The 18,601-nt window shown below is 42.4% G+C and overlaps 1 protein-coding gene across 1 annotated transcript; it reads left to right on the forward strand.

The window, feature by feature from the left end:
- The first annotated feature begins 1,950 nt into the window (after positions 1-1,950).
- On the forward strand, positions 1,951-5,523 carry dhx58 (DEXH (Asp-Glu-X-His) box polypeptide 58). The gene is made up of 12 exons (XM_058653652.1): positions 1,951-2,073; positions 2,216-2,406; positions 2,651-2,855; positions 2,938-3,128; positions 3,278-3,391; positions 3,530-3,662; positions 3,761-3,946; positions 4,059-4,309; positions 4,401-4,712; positions 4,789-4,979; positions 5,061-5,160; positions 5,243-5,523. Exons 2-12 carry the CDS (start codon positions 2,230-2,232, stop codon positions 5,426-5,428), a joined length of 2,046 nt encoding a protein of 681 aa, XP_058509635.1. The 5' UTR covers positions 1,951-2,073; positions 2,216-2,229; the 3' UTR covers positions 5,429-5,523.
- The last annotated feature ends 13,078 nt before the right edge of the window (positions 5,524-18,601 follow it).

The raw sequence follows: 18,601 nt of genomic DNA on the forward strand, positions 1-18,601 counted from the left end.
AGTATATGTATGTATGTATGTGTATATATATATATGTGTATATATGTATGTATATATATATGTATGTGTATATATATGTGTATGTATATATATGTGTATATATGTGTATATATATGTATATGTGTATATATACATATCTATATATATATATATAGATATGTATGTATATGTGTGTGTATATATGTGTGTGTGAAAAAAATTACACATATATGTATGTATATATATATGTATTTGTATGTATATATATATATGTATATGTATATATGTATGTGTATGTATATGTACATGTATATGTAATTTTTTTGTTTATCCTTGGATTGATCTATTAATATCTACCATTTCCTGTATCCTCTGCACAAATCTTGCGAGACAAGACCGTGATAGTCTTGCGTGACTCATGCTCTGGTGTCATGATTGTCCGCTCCAGAGGAGAGTTTAGTTTTGTCACTGATTTCTTCTCATGAGCAAAGGGGCCACAGACTCAGGCCAGGCTGTGCTCTCAGTGCCCTCTGCTGGACAACTTAGTCATTGTTGTCAAACTGAGCTTCAAGAATGTGTAAGTTTGACCTCACTGTCGAGCTGCATTCTGTGGTCATATTAAATTAAATGTGCATTAATCCAACGACTTTAGGTTCCATTTTGAAACTAAACACGTTCTTAATGGTGCACGAGGTTAAGAAGACCCACATTTAAATTCTGTGAAAATCTTTCACAACATATCACATCGAATCCAGACCTTGTGAATTGGAATTGGGTCAATGTAGGAAATCAGCCGCAATACCCAGCTTTAGTATTTATGCACTGACCGGCAAATAAAAGTACTCCTATAATTGGTTTTGTCCCTACCACGGTGATGTTGGGTTTCATCAGTTCAGGTTTAGATTCAGCAACATTAAAAAAATTAGGTCCGCTGACCTAAATATACTGAATGATTAGGTTTTTCGGGACATGTCCCAAAAGATGACAATGTCAGGATTCATTGGGCTCAAATTGTGGAAGAATAGTTCAGTGAGCATGAGTCATCATTTTCACACATGGGTTGGCCATGAGGATTTAACACGGCAAATACAACACAGGACAAGGTGAAAAACAAATGCAACTGTGTTGTTCTCCAACCAATTATAAGTATGTATAAAAAACATGTTTTCAGGGGCTAATCCAGAAATGAAATACTCACAGATGAACGGGCATACTGATCATGATAAAAAAGTTTTAGGAATATTACATCCTATTAAATGTGAGTATTTACTTCTGATTGTGCCACTTTATTAAGCGTTTATTAATTTATTTAAATTTTTTAAAATAAAGTTCAGGCTTTGTGTGTCACTGTGTATTGAAGACTGAAGACTCATAACTTCAGTATTTTTTTCTAATTGTAAGATATTAGTATATAATGGGTAATAATATTTATGTTACACTTAACTGAAGTTACTGATAATTATTTTGTGTGTGATTGATAATCCTGTATATAACCAGGTGCCTCAGACGCTTCATGTTGTCTTTCATGACTCTGGAGATGCACAAATAATGTTTGAATCAAGCTCATATACAACATTTAGTTTGGATGAGTGTCTGTTAAGTTCTGTCCTGTGAAACGATGACTTGCAGAAAACCACAGCCATGGGTATTTCCCACATTTCCCACTAATGCGCCTGTAAGTTTTGCTTTCCCGTTGTGAAGAAGCAGAACACATGGGGCCCAGTTAGGGAGCATACCACGCACATCTAACACCCTGAACCAACTCCTCAGCTGTTAGCCACTTGAACAGTAAATGACATTGATAAATATACAAATATGGCTTGAATATGACTTTCTAAATAACAGGGTTGTGAAAGAACTTGTTAATGTTCGTTTAGTTCAGGCCCGTTCTTGTCACTTCATTGTGATAACTATCTGTTGGTCCTCCAGAGCCTCCCTCAGTAGGGCCGATTTCCTGAGTTCAATGAGCTTTTAGTTTCGTTTTCCCTCCTCACAGCTGATCACAACACAGTTTAAAACCCCACCACCTGCACTGTGTGCTGAGAGTGGACAAGGAGAAGCTGAACACACCACACACGTCTCCACATCTGACTGGTGAGTAAATAAAACTCGGATAAATGACAATCTCTGCTAGTTTTCGCTCAGATCGACTCAGATTGTGTGTGATCAAAACAACGTGTTTAACCCTTTCCTGCATTATTTGGACTCCATATTTCCATGTTGTGTTTTCCAACAGGACTAAAGTGGAGAATGGCAGACTTTGGACTTTACAATTATCAGGAGGAAGTGGTTGAGAGGGCTCTTCAGGGAGAAAACATCATCATCTGGCTGCCGACAGGAGGTGGAAAGACACGAGCTGCTGTCTATGTGGCCAAGAAACACCTGGAAAACACACCGCAGGCTAAAGTGGTCGTCCTGGCAAACAAGGTATGCAGAATATGCAGCACTATGATCGTTTTTGTCCAGCAGCCAAATACAATGATTTTGTTGCAACACGGCAGACAAAACATGCAAACTGAGCTAAGAATGTTTCCTCATTTATCACCACATAACTCCTCTCACCTGCTGTGTACATCGTTTCTGCTCTTTTCCAAAACCTGGTGGACACTGTTCTCCCGGAGCCCCCAAAATCCTTTGTAAAGCCTCTGTTTTCCTGTCTTCTATAATTCAGGTTCACCTCGTAGAACAGCATTACACCAAAGAGTTCAAGCCTCATCTGGGCCATGACTACACCCTGGTTCCCGTCAGCGGAGAGAGCGAGGTGAAGGATTTCTTTGGGAAAGTGGTGCAGGAATCGGATGTGGTCATCTGCACAGCACAGATATTATATAACGCTATGATTAGCGAGGAGGAGCACAAACACATCGAGCTCTCGGGTCAGTGAACGTCCATTTTTAATAGTATTGATGGTGTTGTTGTGATGACCCAGGTGAGCTGACTCTTCGTCGTTGCTTGCAGATATTACTCTACTGATAGTGGATGAATGTCACCACACCCACAAGGAGTCCGTCTACAATACGATCATGAGATGCTACGTGGAGAAGAAGTTGAAAGGAGAAGGTCCACTGCCACAGATCCTGGGTCTCACTGCGTCACCAGGGACAGGAGGCGCAAAGTCCCGGGTGAAGGCTGTTGATCACGTCCTGCAGGTTTGGGACTGTGTATTTGTCATTTATTACCTGCAACAAGGAACTTGTGGTTTTGTCTGTTGATTCAATTTTGATGGTGATCCAGATGTAGACTCTGTGAAGTTTGCACTCTCTCATCTCCAACAAATGCTTATCGTATTTCTCTCAAGATTTGTGCCAACTTGGATTCAGCCATAGTTTCAACTAAAAACTGTGTCCCTGAGCTAAAGAAGAAGGTACCCAGACCCATCAAGACGTTTGACATAGTAGAGAGCAGGCCTGAGGTAATCACTCCCCTTTTTCAAAAATAAAACTCATACTTTTAAATTGACCCATTGTGATTCTCTCATGTCCAAATCGCAAAAGTTGCAAAAATGACATCAAATCTTGAACTGACACAGACAGTGGCTTGTTTCTTTTAGGATCCATTTGGGGATCGTCTGAAACAGATGATGCAGATGGTCCATGAGTACATGAACTTACCTCCGGACATCGTGCTGAGAGAGACGGGCACACAAGAGTACGAGGCAGATGTGGTGGTTTTAGAGCAGCGCGGTAAGAACACTCGTCTTTTTCCTCCCACGATGTCAACAGAACACACTTAAGTGAGGCAAACTGACACTCACTCACTTGTTGTGCGTTTTTTGAATCAGGGGTACGAGAGGACAACAGGCTGCTCGCACAATGTGCGCTCCACCTCCGACAGTACAATGACGCGCTGCTTATTAACGACACGCTGCGGATGGTGGATGCTTACGAATCCTTAGAGCAATTCTACGTCATAAAGTCGACCAAGGTCATCGATCCAACGGATGACTTCCTGGTGCAGCTTTTTTTTGGTGGGAAAAGCAAAACAATTAGTCAATTGTCTCAGAATTTCCATTTGTGCCCCAAGCTCACAGTGCTATCTTCAGCAGACATACAGAAACTCCCACTGTCCTTCTTACACAGAGAACCAGGTGCACTTGAGGAAACTGTCCAAGGATCCTCGCTATGAGAACCCGAAGATGGCCAAACTCGAGAGTGTTCTGCTCAAACAGTTTCGTCCAGGGGTGCAGGCGAGGGGGATCCTCTTCAGTAAAACACGTAAAAGCACCCACTGCCTCGATGACTGGGTGGGCACCAATAGAGCCTTACAGGAAGCTGGCGTCAAGGCAGACATTCTGACGGGGGCAGGCAATGGCAGCACTTACATGACACAGGTGTGCTGACGTATGATCTTCACCTTTTTGGTATGTAATCGTCCAAGTTCATTTGCTTTACTCTTCTATGACTGTGTGTGTGTCTCTGTAGCGCGAGCAGTTGGACACGATCAAACAATTCCGCCAGGGGTCTCTCAACCTGCTGATCTCCACCACGGTGGGAGAGGAAGGCATTGACATTCCTGAATGCAATCTGGTGGTGCGCTATGGCCTGCTTACAAACGAGATTGCCCAGCAGCAGGCCAGAGGACGAGCCAGAGCCGCAGACAGCCAGTATTCAGTGGTCGCCTTGAAAGGTGGAAGGGAAGAACGCAGGGAGATCACCAATGAGCATCTGGAAGAACTGACTGCAGAAGCAATCGCTCAGGTCCAAGTTATGAGCATCCAACGGTTTCGCAGCAAGGTGAGGGTGTGCTACTTGGTGAAAGCACTTTCACTGCTCAGTGCTTCTACTATAACATTTCATTCTCTCTCTCTAGATAGCTGAAATACAGGAAGAGGCAGTTCTTAAGAGAAGAATGGCAGAGCGCTGTAAAATAATTAAGAAGAGTCGCCACGCTGCTGCAAGTGTCCAGCTCCTGTGTCGAAACTGCTTCAAGTCTGTGGCCAGCGGCAGTGACATTCAACTCATCGACAACGCGCACTATGTTAATGTCAATCCTGACTTTGAGTGAGTTAATCCTCTTGCTGTATAAGAATTTGTCCAATTTCAGGCCAAACTTTTCCAATGGTGACTCGTCTTTGTTCTCAGGAAACACTACAAAGTCGGCGGGCAGGTACGGTTAGCAAAGAAGTTTCAGGACTGGGAGCCCGGACGTATAATCAGTTGCAATAACGGCAACTGCAACAAGGTACAGTGGACCCGTGGACAGTTATCATCAAAAGGTCCTGCTCAAAGCACTTTGTCCATCATGTTCTTTTGTAAATTCACAGGATTGGGGATTTGAGATTAAGTACAAGGAGGTCGCACTCCTGCCCAATCTAGCCATTAACAACTTTGCCCTGGAGACTCCTGATGGCAGGATGACCGCCAAGAAGTGGAAGAATGTCCAATTTACTGTTGAGGACTTCAGCTTTCAACAATACTGCCAAGAGAACTTCCCTGACCTCATTGACTGAACAAAAACAACAAGAACATGTGCAGGTGCTTTTTTGATCTTTGCTTTTATTCCAGTCTAATGGTATTTGAGGATCTCCTTCTTGTTGAAAGTGCTTCATACTATAATATATATATATATATATATATATATATATATGTACATACAGTATATATATATATATATATATATATATATGCATACAATAAATGCTATTCAAAAATGAGCTCCACACATTCTAGCCTTTGCTCATGCTGAGGCAGGGCCACTGAGGCAGCAGTGTGTGTGTGTGTGTGTGTGTGCTAAATGCCCATTACACATCGATCATGCTTGAAATTAGCGTGACAGCTTTGTTTATGCCCACGGTCTTTGCTCCCGTTGCGTGGATGTGCGTGCGTTTGTCACGGTCCATCTCAGGCCGAGCACAGAAACAAAGCACAAAATGAATTTTGCCGCAACGCGAAGCTTAACCCTCGTGAACACTTTGACGTGTTACTGATGAAGGCGCTAACAAGAAAGAAGTTTTTGGATTGAAAAATATTATTTATTAGAGTCCACTCCGCTGATGTTCTGTTAGATACTGATTCGTGTAACTAAGACGTCAGTTTTAACATTCATGTCCCATGCATTCATTTTAACGCCTTGTTGTGCGCTGCTTTGTACCAGACAATAATCATTTATAGAAACAAATCAACTTGAAATGAAATCAGAAGACACTGAAATCAACATTCCTCTTGACCTACTAAACAGACGACATCATGATGAGTTTGCCTCTATCAGCCACTAGGTGTCAGTGTTGGTTCACCAGTGTTAACGCAGACACTTCCTCTTTTACCTTTGTAACCTTTACTTATAATATGATCAGACCAGAAGGGAGATTTAATCCCCAAAATGATAATTCTCAGAGGTTCTTATGTCGGGGGGAGTCTGAATCCCCAGCAGTGCAGGTGATGCGGAGGATGAGAGAAATAGTTGTGTAATTCTCTCTTCTCAACCACTTGGCTGATAAACACTTGTGCAAGGCACTTTATCTCCAGCTCTGCTTCACTGGAGTGGCCATTTTGCCCATAGTGCGAGATGACCTCCAAGTTAGTGCGTCTGTCACACACCGGATAGAAAAAAAAGTCAATCGTTTACAGGAAAGAAAGTCAGTTACAGCGAGTGTTTTCATGTGTTCAGGGTCTGATATTGTATATAATATACTGTCATATCTTCTGTCACATCCAATAATAAAGAAACCACAATGTCAACACCACAGAGTTCTCATTAAGGATCTCAAAATGTGTGCTGAAAGTTGCTTGTTCCAGCTGCTGCTTACTCACCGGTGGATCAATACATCTGAACCGTCGTCGAGAAGGAGCAAAAAAGACCGTTGAACAAACTCCATTCAAAGATACATAACGGGGAAATTATCGGGGGGGGTGGGGGGGGGGGGGGGGATCAGACACCTAATCAGTTGTGATTTTGCTGCTGCTTTTGTTTACACAGATGTATCAGTATTCATTTCAGGATGGCAGCTCTATGAGACAGATCTTTTTCCTTTTTTTTATATACTCATTAAAACAGTGTCTTGTGCATCTCTGGACATGACATGAGGAGGTCAGTGTCGCATGTGTTTTAATCCTTTCAAATCTGAAGGCCGGAGTCACTCAGAGCTGCCATGGACGTAGTAATCTGCTCTGGTGTCGTGGCTCAGTCAGACGCAGACAGACAGGCAGAGAGGAGCCGTACAGTTTGTGATTCACTGTGATCAGGCTCAGGTTCTATAATCAACACTGATTACTTCCTTTCACTTTCCAGCTCGACACCCCCGTGCATCTTAATTGCAATTAGCTCTCTTCTGAAATTAAAGAAGCTTGGAGTGATTGAGCGTTTGGATGATAACGTGGTGCATTTGTGTGTTTCTGTGTTTGTGTGTTTGTGTGTGCGTGCAGGTGTGTTTAGACGATGCAATCAAAGAACAGGCTCCTTGTCAGTTGTATCTAGGGCGCGTCGTCTGCCTACTGTACATCTGATACAGTCGGCGGCTTCATGAGCCGCATCCGTGTGGAGTTTGGGAAGGAATGGAAGGAAATTGGAGTAAATGTGTCACAGGAAATATTTTTGTTAGCACATAATACGTGTTGTACGTTATTTTCAGTCACAAAACCAGTTTATATATGTATTAGATTTTCGGGGGAAGAAGATGAACAGAAACTTAAAGTGGACCAAAAATTGTGTCTCAATTATGTCAGCCTCTGCGAAATAGAGGAAATTAATGTTTGATTATCTAATAATGACTGTAATCATTGCATTGCTTGTTGTAGCCTCTGCACTGTGAGAACCTGCTGATTCTTCGGTTATGTATGAGACAAAAAGGACCATCTTTGATTGAGTTTTTCTATTTTCTAACATTTTAATGTTAAAAACACAAATAGAAATGTTATCCGTATGTACTAGCAACCTCTTTAAATAGTACATATTTACTTAAATTCATTTATTGCAGATTCAGATCATCAACTTTTTGATGATCTGGAAAAAAACTAATAAAAATTATGATGAAAAGAGTTTATTTTCTTTACTAACTAATCAGTAAATCCTTCTCTACTCTACTGTGTGTGTTTGCCAGGTCATTTAACCTGACTGGCTATTTGTAATCAAAGCTGGGTGATTGACCTCAACTGTTCTAGACAGTTGAAACAGAGAGACGTCCCCTTTGCCGAGTTCTCCTTCACAGAGAACCTCAGAAAAGAAGAAAAGGGTGATTTATATTCTGTAGGTATTTCAGCTGTTCAACACAAAACAAACTGAGCGAGCGAACAGGATTTAATGCAGGATGCAGCGCAGTGTGACACTTCCATTGTTGGCACTTGGCTGAGCTCAGTCGCCTGTAAGTGTTTCCAAATTACCTGTGAATTGGCAGTTTATTTGTTACCTACACATATTTTACTTTTATAGCTGTAGCCATGGGTGCACTCGTAACACTAAACAGCTTGTTGGGTGTTGTTAAATTAACACATCCCTCTTCAGACACACACAGAGGAAGTGTGGTGGCGTCGGGTTTGGTACGCGCGCAGGTGTCTCAGGCGTCGTATTGATGACGGGTTTTGCTCACGGCTCTCAAACACAACCGGAGGTTTCTTGTTGGAATTGATCAGGTGGAATCTGCCTGAAGCATGAAAAAGTTAAGGGCTGTGTGCCGTGGTTTTTGTGCTGCTATAGCAACCATGGCCTTGTTTCGTTTGTTGTTGTTGTTGTTGTTGTTGTTGTGTGGATTAGGGCCCCTGCAGGGTAATGATCTGCTGCCGGGGCCCCTGTTGTACTGATTTTATCCGACATACCGTGAAAGACTGACATTTCCTGTCATAACAGACGTACATTTGCACACAGTGAGTTTGGTGAGTAGGTCTAAATGTCTTCATGAATGTATGCTTATTAAAGCAAATAAATATGAGAATTTTCCGCTGTAATATTATATATATTATTTTAATTTAATGACTATTACGAGGTGCCCTTTTTTCACTTGAGCCCCTGCCCCCGAAAATGTCTGTTCACGCCACTGATAAACCTTTTTGCACTCTTTAAGTCAACAGAAAGTAAACAACATGAAATATAAAGTCCCAATCTCATTTTGCCGCTAACTGCTAGCGCTGTTTTTAGCATTGTACCGGAGCCTCTCTGTGGGAGGGGGCGGGTCATTTCTGACATGCCTTCACTTTGGGCCAATCACAAGAGAGTGTGAATGTTCTCAGTAGATGACCAATCGGAAACTGCCCGGCTGAGCAGAGGCAGACTGAGAGGAGAAGTCGACAGGCTCTTTCTGCAGAACCTGCAGAAGTTGTATTTCACCATAAGAACAAGTTAATGTTTGTAAGTGGGCCGCCATAAAAAACATTATATCCCCCCCTTTAAGGGAAAGCTCCGTGTCATTATAGTATGGAGAGTAAAGTGTTGTCCCATTCCTGTTCAAGCCCTTGCAGCTCACAGTAAAACACTTCACAGGTGATGTCAGCAGAGTCCACGAGGGGATCAGGGCTTAAGGGTTTGGAGGAACAATGGCATCGGGCCCCGGTTTTCAGGGTGACCCCCTCATGATATATGAGGCATGAGAAGGGACTGGGTAAGAATTAAAGTCTCCCTGTGTGCATTCTGTGCATAAATGTGGACAAAATTTATAGTTGTGGACTATGTCAGTTCCCAGGCTGCAGACGGAGGTCACACCTGTTAGTTCGGGGTCACGCGGTCTCACGCGGAGCAACACATTGACCGCCGGGCACACGGTGAATCCTCTCTGCTTGTTTCTCCTCATCGTCACATACTCTCAGAGACGACGAGAGACACAAATAAACTTGTGCATGGCGGCGAGACCGTCACTAGGACAGGCACGTCCTCTGAGGGTCGGTCGACTTGTCAGCCAGCTGTGTTGCTTGTCCGCCTTCCAGCGGAGGTGAAGGGACATCATTGTCTCTATTCTCATGGCAACAGAGGCGGATCAGGTTACCTTTGTGGGGAGAATAAAGGCAATGACATTTGCAGTGGACCGACCACGTGTTGTTATGTCCACTCACCACCGCTTTATTAGGTACGCCAGTTCAGCTGCTTGCTCACACACACACTGAGTGTCAGAATGAGGACGAGAAGCGACTTTGAATGCGGCACCAGACTGGCTTGTGTGAATATTGCAGAAACGGCAGATCTCCTGGGATTTTCATGCACAACCATCTCTAGAGTTTACAGAGAAAATATCCAGTGAGTGGCAGATCTCTGGGTGAAAAAACCTGCTGCTACGAAGACCATATCTGACTAAGTGTTGGAAGCTTTTACATCTGTTAATTTCATGAGACTCTTATTACTTCAAAAGAAACGCGTTTGTGTGTATTTGTATGAAAGCAGTAGTCTGTGATATTTCGACTGAGGATGTCACTTTCCTGGAGCAGACTGGAAAGCGTTAACGGGGCTAAATCGTGCTTCTTTTCAGCATGTCTCCACTGTCTGCCTCTTTGTTTCCCAGCTTTTTGTCTCCCTTTCACCGTCTGCTGTCTTCCCTTTTGACATTTTCTGTGACTACCGAATTATCTCAAAAATGAACTCCTAATAAGTTATTTATCAAGATCCTTTGACATCTCTCTCATTAAGCAAAAAAAAAAAAATCTCCTTCTTCAATCAAAACAGCTGTCTGTGTTTCAGTCCAAAACACATTATGACACATCGGCAGTAACAATATTACCGCTCATGTCAAAGTGGGACCTCATTGTCTTCCAAAGTCATTTTAGCGCCACAGATATATTTTATTCTGCTCGCGTACAAAGGTTTTGTTTGGAACAGAAAATGATCGTCTTGTGGTTTTTCTCTCTTTCTCTGCATCTGACTGCAGAGTTTGTCACTTTAATCTTCATGATTAATCCATATTGAGTTGATTTTAGTCATTCAAGGTGGCGAGGACTACTGTGAACTCATATCTGTGTCCCATTTATTTATTTACTCCTTCCTGGTCTCTGGAGTGTGTGTGTGTGTGCCTTGTATTCCTTATGTTGTGGGGACCTAAATCTGCTTATCTGTAATCTTTATCTTCCTTATGGGGAAGTCCCCTAATGTAAAAGACTACATTTTAAGGTGAAGAGATGTTTTAAAGTTAGGGGTAGGGTTAAGCGGGTAGTAATTATGGTTAAGGGTTAGAGTAAAATGTCTCCAGGAAATAAATCTAAGCCAATAGGGTGTGTGATTTAGAGAGAACGAGGTGATGGACATTAGGGTTGAATTGACACTTTGTGATATAAGTCTATATCAATAGTTATTATAGTAATAAATATTATATTATAATAATAATAATAATTAAATAAAAAGCCCTTTTTCATTAGTAGAAAATGACAAACTCTTGTGTTTGTATGCATGTTAACCCTCATAAATGACAACAAAGCCATGGGATAATAATAATATTCTAAAGGAAAACAATAGGTTCCTTGCACTTCATGACAGGAGCCATTTCAGCCCCAGGCTTTTTCGTGCTTCGGCCCTAATATAATTAGAATAATTAGACTGCAATGGGGAAACGTTTAGTCAATTAAAATGAATATAGAGTTCAGATTTTTCCTTTTATATGATGGGATAACTGTCAAATAACTTCTGTAACAGCTGAAATAAAAGATATTTTCTCCTGTGGAGGGCGGCATTGTTGTACAGGCTGGAGGAAAGGATTAGAAGCAGAAGAAGAATGGATATCCGTCTGTCTGACTCTTCATCGTGTGCTGTGCCGACTTTGACGTTAGTAAAAAAAAAAAACGAGGCACACATTGAACGGGTACTGCACTAGTCAGTGGAATCTGTGACATCACTGAATTCTGGAAACATCAGCTATGAAGTTGGGAATCAAAGACATCACAGACATTTCCTGTTTGGATTTTAAAGGACACATGAATTAACTGCTTATTTTGGTCTCAAAACATTAAAGCACATTCTGTCTCAGTCACAACACGCATGAACGACAAATGTGAGGAGCTGCGGCAGGAAAACGAGCTGCTAAAACACAATCTTTAACAAGTGCAAGCCCTGCTGGAGAAGACGATGGAAGGCGAGGTCAAGGATTATGAATTTGTAAGTTCCACCACGTTGGAGTCGAAGCATCTGCATCGACAGATAATTGGCCAACGGCAAAATAAAATTCAGGAGCTTGCATCGTCGCTGAAACAGATGAACGTCAACGCCGGCCTCACGGCCCACGCCTTCAAGTTGAGCGAGGTTATGCTGAAACCGCGGGTCGACTCAGGAAACCCCAAGACGCTAAACAGACATCTGAAGTTTGAGGATATGAAAAATGTTGAAATCCAACTCCTTGAAGAGAAAGCGGAGACGCAGGTGGACAAGTCCTGCCAGACCACAGGAGAGCAGCGCAGCAACCAGGAGAAGACCGAGAAGATGTGTATGGATTTGAAAAACATCGCCTCAGACGCAGTGAAAGCAGCCAATGCCTTCAAAGAGACAAACGACCGTTTGAAGAATCAAAATCAGGAGCTCAATTTTTTGCTGCTCAAGGAGATGAGTTTGACCGCCGAGCTCCAGGCTCAGGTCTCGGAGATGCACAGGGCCCTGCTGAAACTGCAGACCGACTCTGGAAAATGTCAGGAAAACCACGAGGTTGTTAGCAGACGCCAGATGTTCGAGACGGAGAAGAATGTTGACCTCCGTGCAGAGACATCAGAGAAGCAGGAGGATGAGGTTGTCAAGAGCGCGGGAGGACGGAGCGACAAGCGAGACGAGAAGAAAACTGCAGCTCCGGGTGCAACGCAGAAGACGCACAAACGCAGGATTGACCACCTGCAAAAGGAAATCCAGGACATCCACTCTTTTTTAAGACAGAAGGGTGTCAGTGGTGGGCTTGTTCAGAAGCAGAGGAAGAGGCCTTCACAATGGAGAAGGTTCCTTGGCTTCTTCAAAAAATACAAGAAATTAGATGCATGTTAACGGTCAGCTGAAAGCTGAAAGTTGGACCATTAAAAGACTGAAGATTTGGGAAAATCCAGTGAAATAAATGGTTCAAATTGGACACTTTTTGAGTGCAAACAGCAAAAACTGCCTTCTCTGGCATCATTCCAGACCAGCAGTTCTCATGGAGACCAAAGCCTGGTCCTAATGAGGCAGAACCTCATTTCTGGGCAATTGTGGTTATGGTTAATTTTAAGGATTGTGCCTTGTTTAGGCTGTTGGAATGTCGTGCAGTGTCCTACGAAGACTAGCTGCGCAAACCCGTGTGTGTGTGTGTGTTTGCATCGCTGTCGTAGTGAGGACACTCATAGACATCATGCATTCCCAAACCAAGTTTTAACCCTTAAAGAGCTATTTTAACCTTTTAACACGGAGTGCATCGCCGGCGACAGGTCTGGGCAAGTGCTCTCTGCATTAGCATTCTTACGCAACAGTTTGTGCCATGGGAAAAATTCCAGCGGTGTCTGAAACCATGTCATTATTATGGTCATTTCACTGACAAGGCATGAAGTCAGCGAATCAACGTCTTTCCACACACACACAGAGCGGTGGAGAAACAGAGCAGAGAGCATTGAATTGTTATCAAATTTTGACACAAATACTTGAAAAAATTAATTGGAAGAATGTTTTATACTGGTCAAATTTCAAAATAAAATAGTTTGTAAAACTACAGTGGATTTTTTTTTTTTGCCAATACACTCTTTTAACATGCATATAATTGTAAATAACTGCCAGGTATTGAAAGTTCTTAGTGATCTGGAAAAGTGGGCAAAAGCTCTTACTCATAGGATATTTTTATGGCCCTTTTATGGGTACAATAAGCGAAAAAAGACATTTTGAGGCTTAGGTTCACTCCCTATGGTGTATACTGTTTTGGTCCTCACAAACATGCCCATACAAGAACATGTAGGTGTGTGTTTTCGTGCATGAAATCTGGCAAAGTCCTTATTCTCCAGGTGGAACCCGGGCTGCGTTCAGCGTTCATGGTCTGAGATAGTTCACACGAGAGGAACCTGAAGGCATTTTTACTAAAACAGGCCGTCCCTGGGGTCAGCGCTGATGATGTAGCGCAAGAGTCTCTCGCGTAAAAAAATCAGTGTAGGTTCTTCTCAAAATGAACCAAACGTGTTTTAGAGAATGAAACGTGTGACAAAAGGAGAAATGAGATAGATAGAGAAGAAAATAGTGACGTTTAAGGGGCCCGTTCACATCAATGTATGGAATCAAAGTGCTTGTGAGGACGACTTTGTTACTATGCAAACAAAAAGCTTGGGTGCTGCTGATACGTCAGAAATAGCTGCGGCTTTGCTGATTGACAAATTAACCGAGGCAGAAAAAAAATTAAAACAAAAGACAACAGATTGATTAATACTGCTGCTTCTCTCTCACAGAGGCTTAGCGGTTTGATACCTGTGTGGAGAGAAAAGAAAAAGAAAAACATTCACTGTGTCCTGGAGCATCCTCCTGAGTGAAAGTCTTCGCGAGAGTGCGTATTCAAATCCTGCCAATAAATCCTCCCTAAATGTTACGCACTGGACCTTTAACGGAAATGGAAAAAGAGCTCCATATGAATGCCTGTTTTTCCTGTAGTGTGCGTCAAAAATGTCCCGGAGGAGGAATACCGCGCCTCATAAGTGAAGTCATTCATCATTTGTAACCTTGCCAGGACAGAGCACAGACTCCCCCCCCAAAAATAACCCTGATGTAAACAGAAAGAGACAACAACAACAACAACAACAACAACTGAGTCTCTTAAGGGCCAGATGATCACAATCTACAATCCCCACGCAGCCCGGTCTTAGAAAAGCCTTTAACAAAAAAAAAAAAAGAGTCTTGTTTCTGTGTAGCAGTGGGAGCTGGTGATAAGCACAAGGGCTCATATCACATAAAAAGATTTCTACAAACTTATGTGGCTCTGACACAGTGAGCCATTGATCCTTTTCCCCCCTCGTCCCAAGGAGAGTGAAGGACACTGCAAACCTCGCTGTGGTTTGCTTACACTTCTCATATTTTGGGATTTGTGTGTTTCAGGGTGACTTACTGTAAAGTGAGGAGAAGAGATGACGAGGAGACTTTACTGTAAGAAAGAGCAGCAATGTCACGGAAAACAACAGGACGTGATTTTAACCATATCACTGATTAGAATTTGAGTATATTTTGAGGAGCACATACGTTGACACTGTACTTTTCTGCCAAAGTCAAACCTTTGAGGCATTTTGCGGAAATAAGGCTGATGATTACCATTTCTTTCGTGATCAAACAACATGAACTGTTCATGTTACAACACACACTGAACTCCTTTTGTCACTTGTGTGGTGTGACGAGCAGTGAGGAACCTTTGGTTAGGTAGCGGCACAGAAATCTCCGGGTTAGTGCTAAAATAAAAGAGTTGGTTCTCCGTCTCTGAGTGAGAATGCCTCAAATTGCTTACTCGTGAACTACGTATGATGCTTTAGAAGCGATGATCACGTTTGAAAAACACTTGATTCGGTTGATAGTTAATGTTTTCCCGGGAGTCCAGACTAATAATTTGCTTATTTTTTATTTTATTTTATTTTAAAGGCCAGTGTTTGTCCTCTGTCCTGCTCCACTGGCCTGTAGGCAAGTTTACACTGATCACATTTAACAAGTAACTTCTTCATTTTAACATAACGTTCGCAGACATGAAGTCTTAGGCTGTGTGGACAAATGATTATGCGTTTCCAATGTTTAACTTTTAATATTCAATAAGAAATAACAGGGTTTTATATTTTTGGAAGGGTTCATTGGCAGCAGTTGAATTTGATTTGATTTGATTTGATTTTATTTGAAAGGGACCATGTGCAATTAAAAACATAAATGTTACCATTTGATGCATTACACCAGAGTTAGCCTTGGGCTAATTTACATCTGCAGTCCCTACCTAAAGATAAATACAACACAGGTAAAACATCAAATATCACTCAGCAGGTAATCATGTAGTCATGTAGAAGGACAAAATAAATACAGCACAGTTAAAACATTACGCAACAAGTAAGAACATACAGCAGTGTAGGAAGTGCCCCTCACAGGTGCACACACACAGACACACATACATACACTCACACAAATAGCCACTGGCAAATTAGTGGGTGCATTGTTGTGAGAATTCCGCCCACAGGTGTGTTTGTAGGTGTGTGTGATCCCTTTAAAATAAAAATAGTTTGTTTTGCGTAGCCTTAGGGCGCACTCACACCAGAATAGCCAGCTGAGCTATCCTCACTTCCTCCCTTTGGTTCGCTGGAGAGTCTGTGCATTTCCCACTGTAAATGAAACAGGTATCACTAGTTTGGTTCGGATGAGCTGTCACACCTGCCCAAACGAAGCGGACTCTGGTCCATTTAAAGCTAAACAGCTCTGGTGTGAAAGCGCCCTTAGAATAATCCGTTTATATGTTACAATCTGCAGTCGCGCCATTAGATTTCACAAATTCTGAGACACTTTTACTAATAGCTGCAGAATAAGACAAATGCTGTTGCTGTTTATCCAGATTTTCCAGATGGTTCATCAATATGTGATGCTAACTGTTGCCAGGAACATGCAGCCTTTGTCTTAAGTGTTTAAGCGTGATTGCAGCCAGAGACTCCTGCAAGTTCTCAAAAGAAAAAAACACTGACATATGCAGCAGTCGTAGCTGCAGGGAGACTGGGCCAGTGAAAGTCGACTCACAGTACGAGACCTTGAATGCACCATGGTGTCGGCGAGTGACCGCGGCGAGTGTGCGGCTCAGGCACGACGACACCGCCGCGCCAATACATGTAAAATTGTCCCGAAAGCACAATAACTGTATCATCATCAACATCATTAACGCCATAATAACCATCAACAGCAACACAGTTCGAAACAACAGCAGCAGCAACAACAGGAAAATAACAAATAGAGTCATCGATCACACTCGCAGAGCTGCAGGTCACGGGCTGCAGCTTTGCTTAATAGAGGCACTACATTAACTGGTGCCGAGTTTTGACAGATCCAATTAGAATGAGCTCCAAACCTCTGCCGCTAACTCCAAACTGCTCTCACACGTGCTGCTATCAGGTAGCATGGGTTCCACGCGCTCCAGCTCATCCATGGTTAAAAGTCAGTGAGCTCCATATTGAGAAATCATCATTATCTCTTAATGTTATAATAGTCTAAAGACTGTGTTGTCAAAAACCTGGCTGAATTGCTCTTTAGATGCACATTTAAACTAACATTAATGCAAACTAAAGAGTCTGACCAGTTGAAAACTTCAGTTTGTCTTTCTTTTGTTCTTGACCCGGTCAGAACAAGGGCTTTTATGCATGGAGGTTGCATGTTCTCCTCGTGTGTGTGTGTGTGAGGGTTTTTCTTCGCGGTCTCCCGTTTCCTCCCACAGTCCAAAAACATGCAGATTTGGGGATTAGGCAAATCGCACAACCCCAAATTGACCGTAGGTGTGAGTGTGGATGGTGGTTTGTCTCTATGTGTCCCTGTGATGGTCTGGTGACCCTTTTTCCCCTTTTTCCCTGCTCAGTTTGAGGCTGTTTGTCTCAACAAGATGTCAAGCTTTGTATAAGAAGAAACACCAGTTGTTTTTCTGTTGCTCAATCAGCTGACTGTCGTGGGTGGAGCCACCCAGACTGTACCGTACCATTTTACTCTGGTACCCAAAAAAAAGGTTGCCAAAAATGGAATGGTTATTTTGGTACTATTCCCAATAGTTAAAAAAAAAACGTAAAAAAAAACATGTTCCGTACCAAACCGGACCATTCCACTTGGTGGAAAGGTGGCTTGAGTTAAAAATACAAAAGCTCCATATTATATCCGTATTCATCCATATATCCATGATGGTCTACAATCTGCCATTTAGTGACCTCTACCCTTGAACCGTGCTTCACACTGAACTGTAAGTAAAGACCTGGCAGAAATAAAATCAACCATAAAAACCATGGATTGTCGTTATCCTCGGTTTTGGCAATTGTCCCAACAATAATCACACACTTTCCATATACAGTACAGTACAGTACTACTACTACTACTACTACTACAAAACCTATGTGTCCTAAATGCTTTTCATGCTGCCACCACACGCCCTTTTTTTTCTCTACGTCCCTCAAAATGTCTATTCCTGTCTTGGGTGAAGCTGCTTTTCTCTCATCTATCCACAAATGTCCAAATGATAGGTTTTGTGTCTGGGGAGAAAAGGGGAGTCTTGCTTCACAAGACGGAGCGCAGCAAAACATCTGACTCGTGCCAAGGAAAGGAAACAAAGCAGGCTCATTTTTGCAAAATCTATTCTTTTGTCCGCCTGCCTTCTTTGTGGACCCTTCACTCTCCCTTCAGCCGCAGTCCTTCCCCCTCAATTATTCCAGCGAAACAACATACTTGTCAATCATTTTCTTTTCAATAGCTAATAGTCTATCCCCCTCTGCCCATCAGTCAAGCCAATTAATTCGATCAAGCTGTTGAAAGTCATTTTCTGGCGCAGCGTGAGGGCAATGCCAGACTGATGGTGCTGGCTCGCTGTATCCATTGTTAAGAGAAGAAGAAAAACATGGAGTAAAACCAAGGTAAATTAGCCTGAATGCACCAAGAAGTAATTTTTATACCCACACCATTCAATTATACTTTTTGTGTGAATCACACTGTGTGTGTGTGTGTGTGTGGCGCACAAAGGTGTGCACTTTTTAGAGTCACCCATTCAGTGGAAAACACGTGGTCACACGTTGGCGTGTCAAAAATATTCCACATGAATGAG

Source organism: Solea solea, chromosome 16 (assembly GCF_958295425.1).
Source record: "Solea solea chromosome 16, fSolSol10.1, whole genome shotgun sequence".
Lineage (NCBI taxonomy): Eukaryota > Metazoa > Chordata > Actinopteri > Pleuronectiformes > Soleidae > Solea > Solea solea.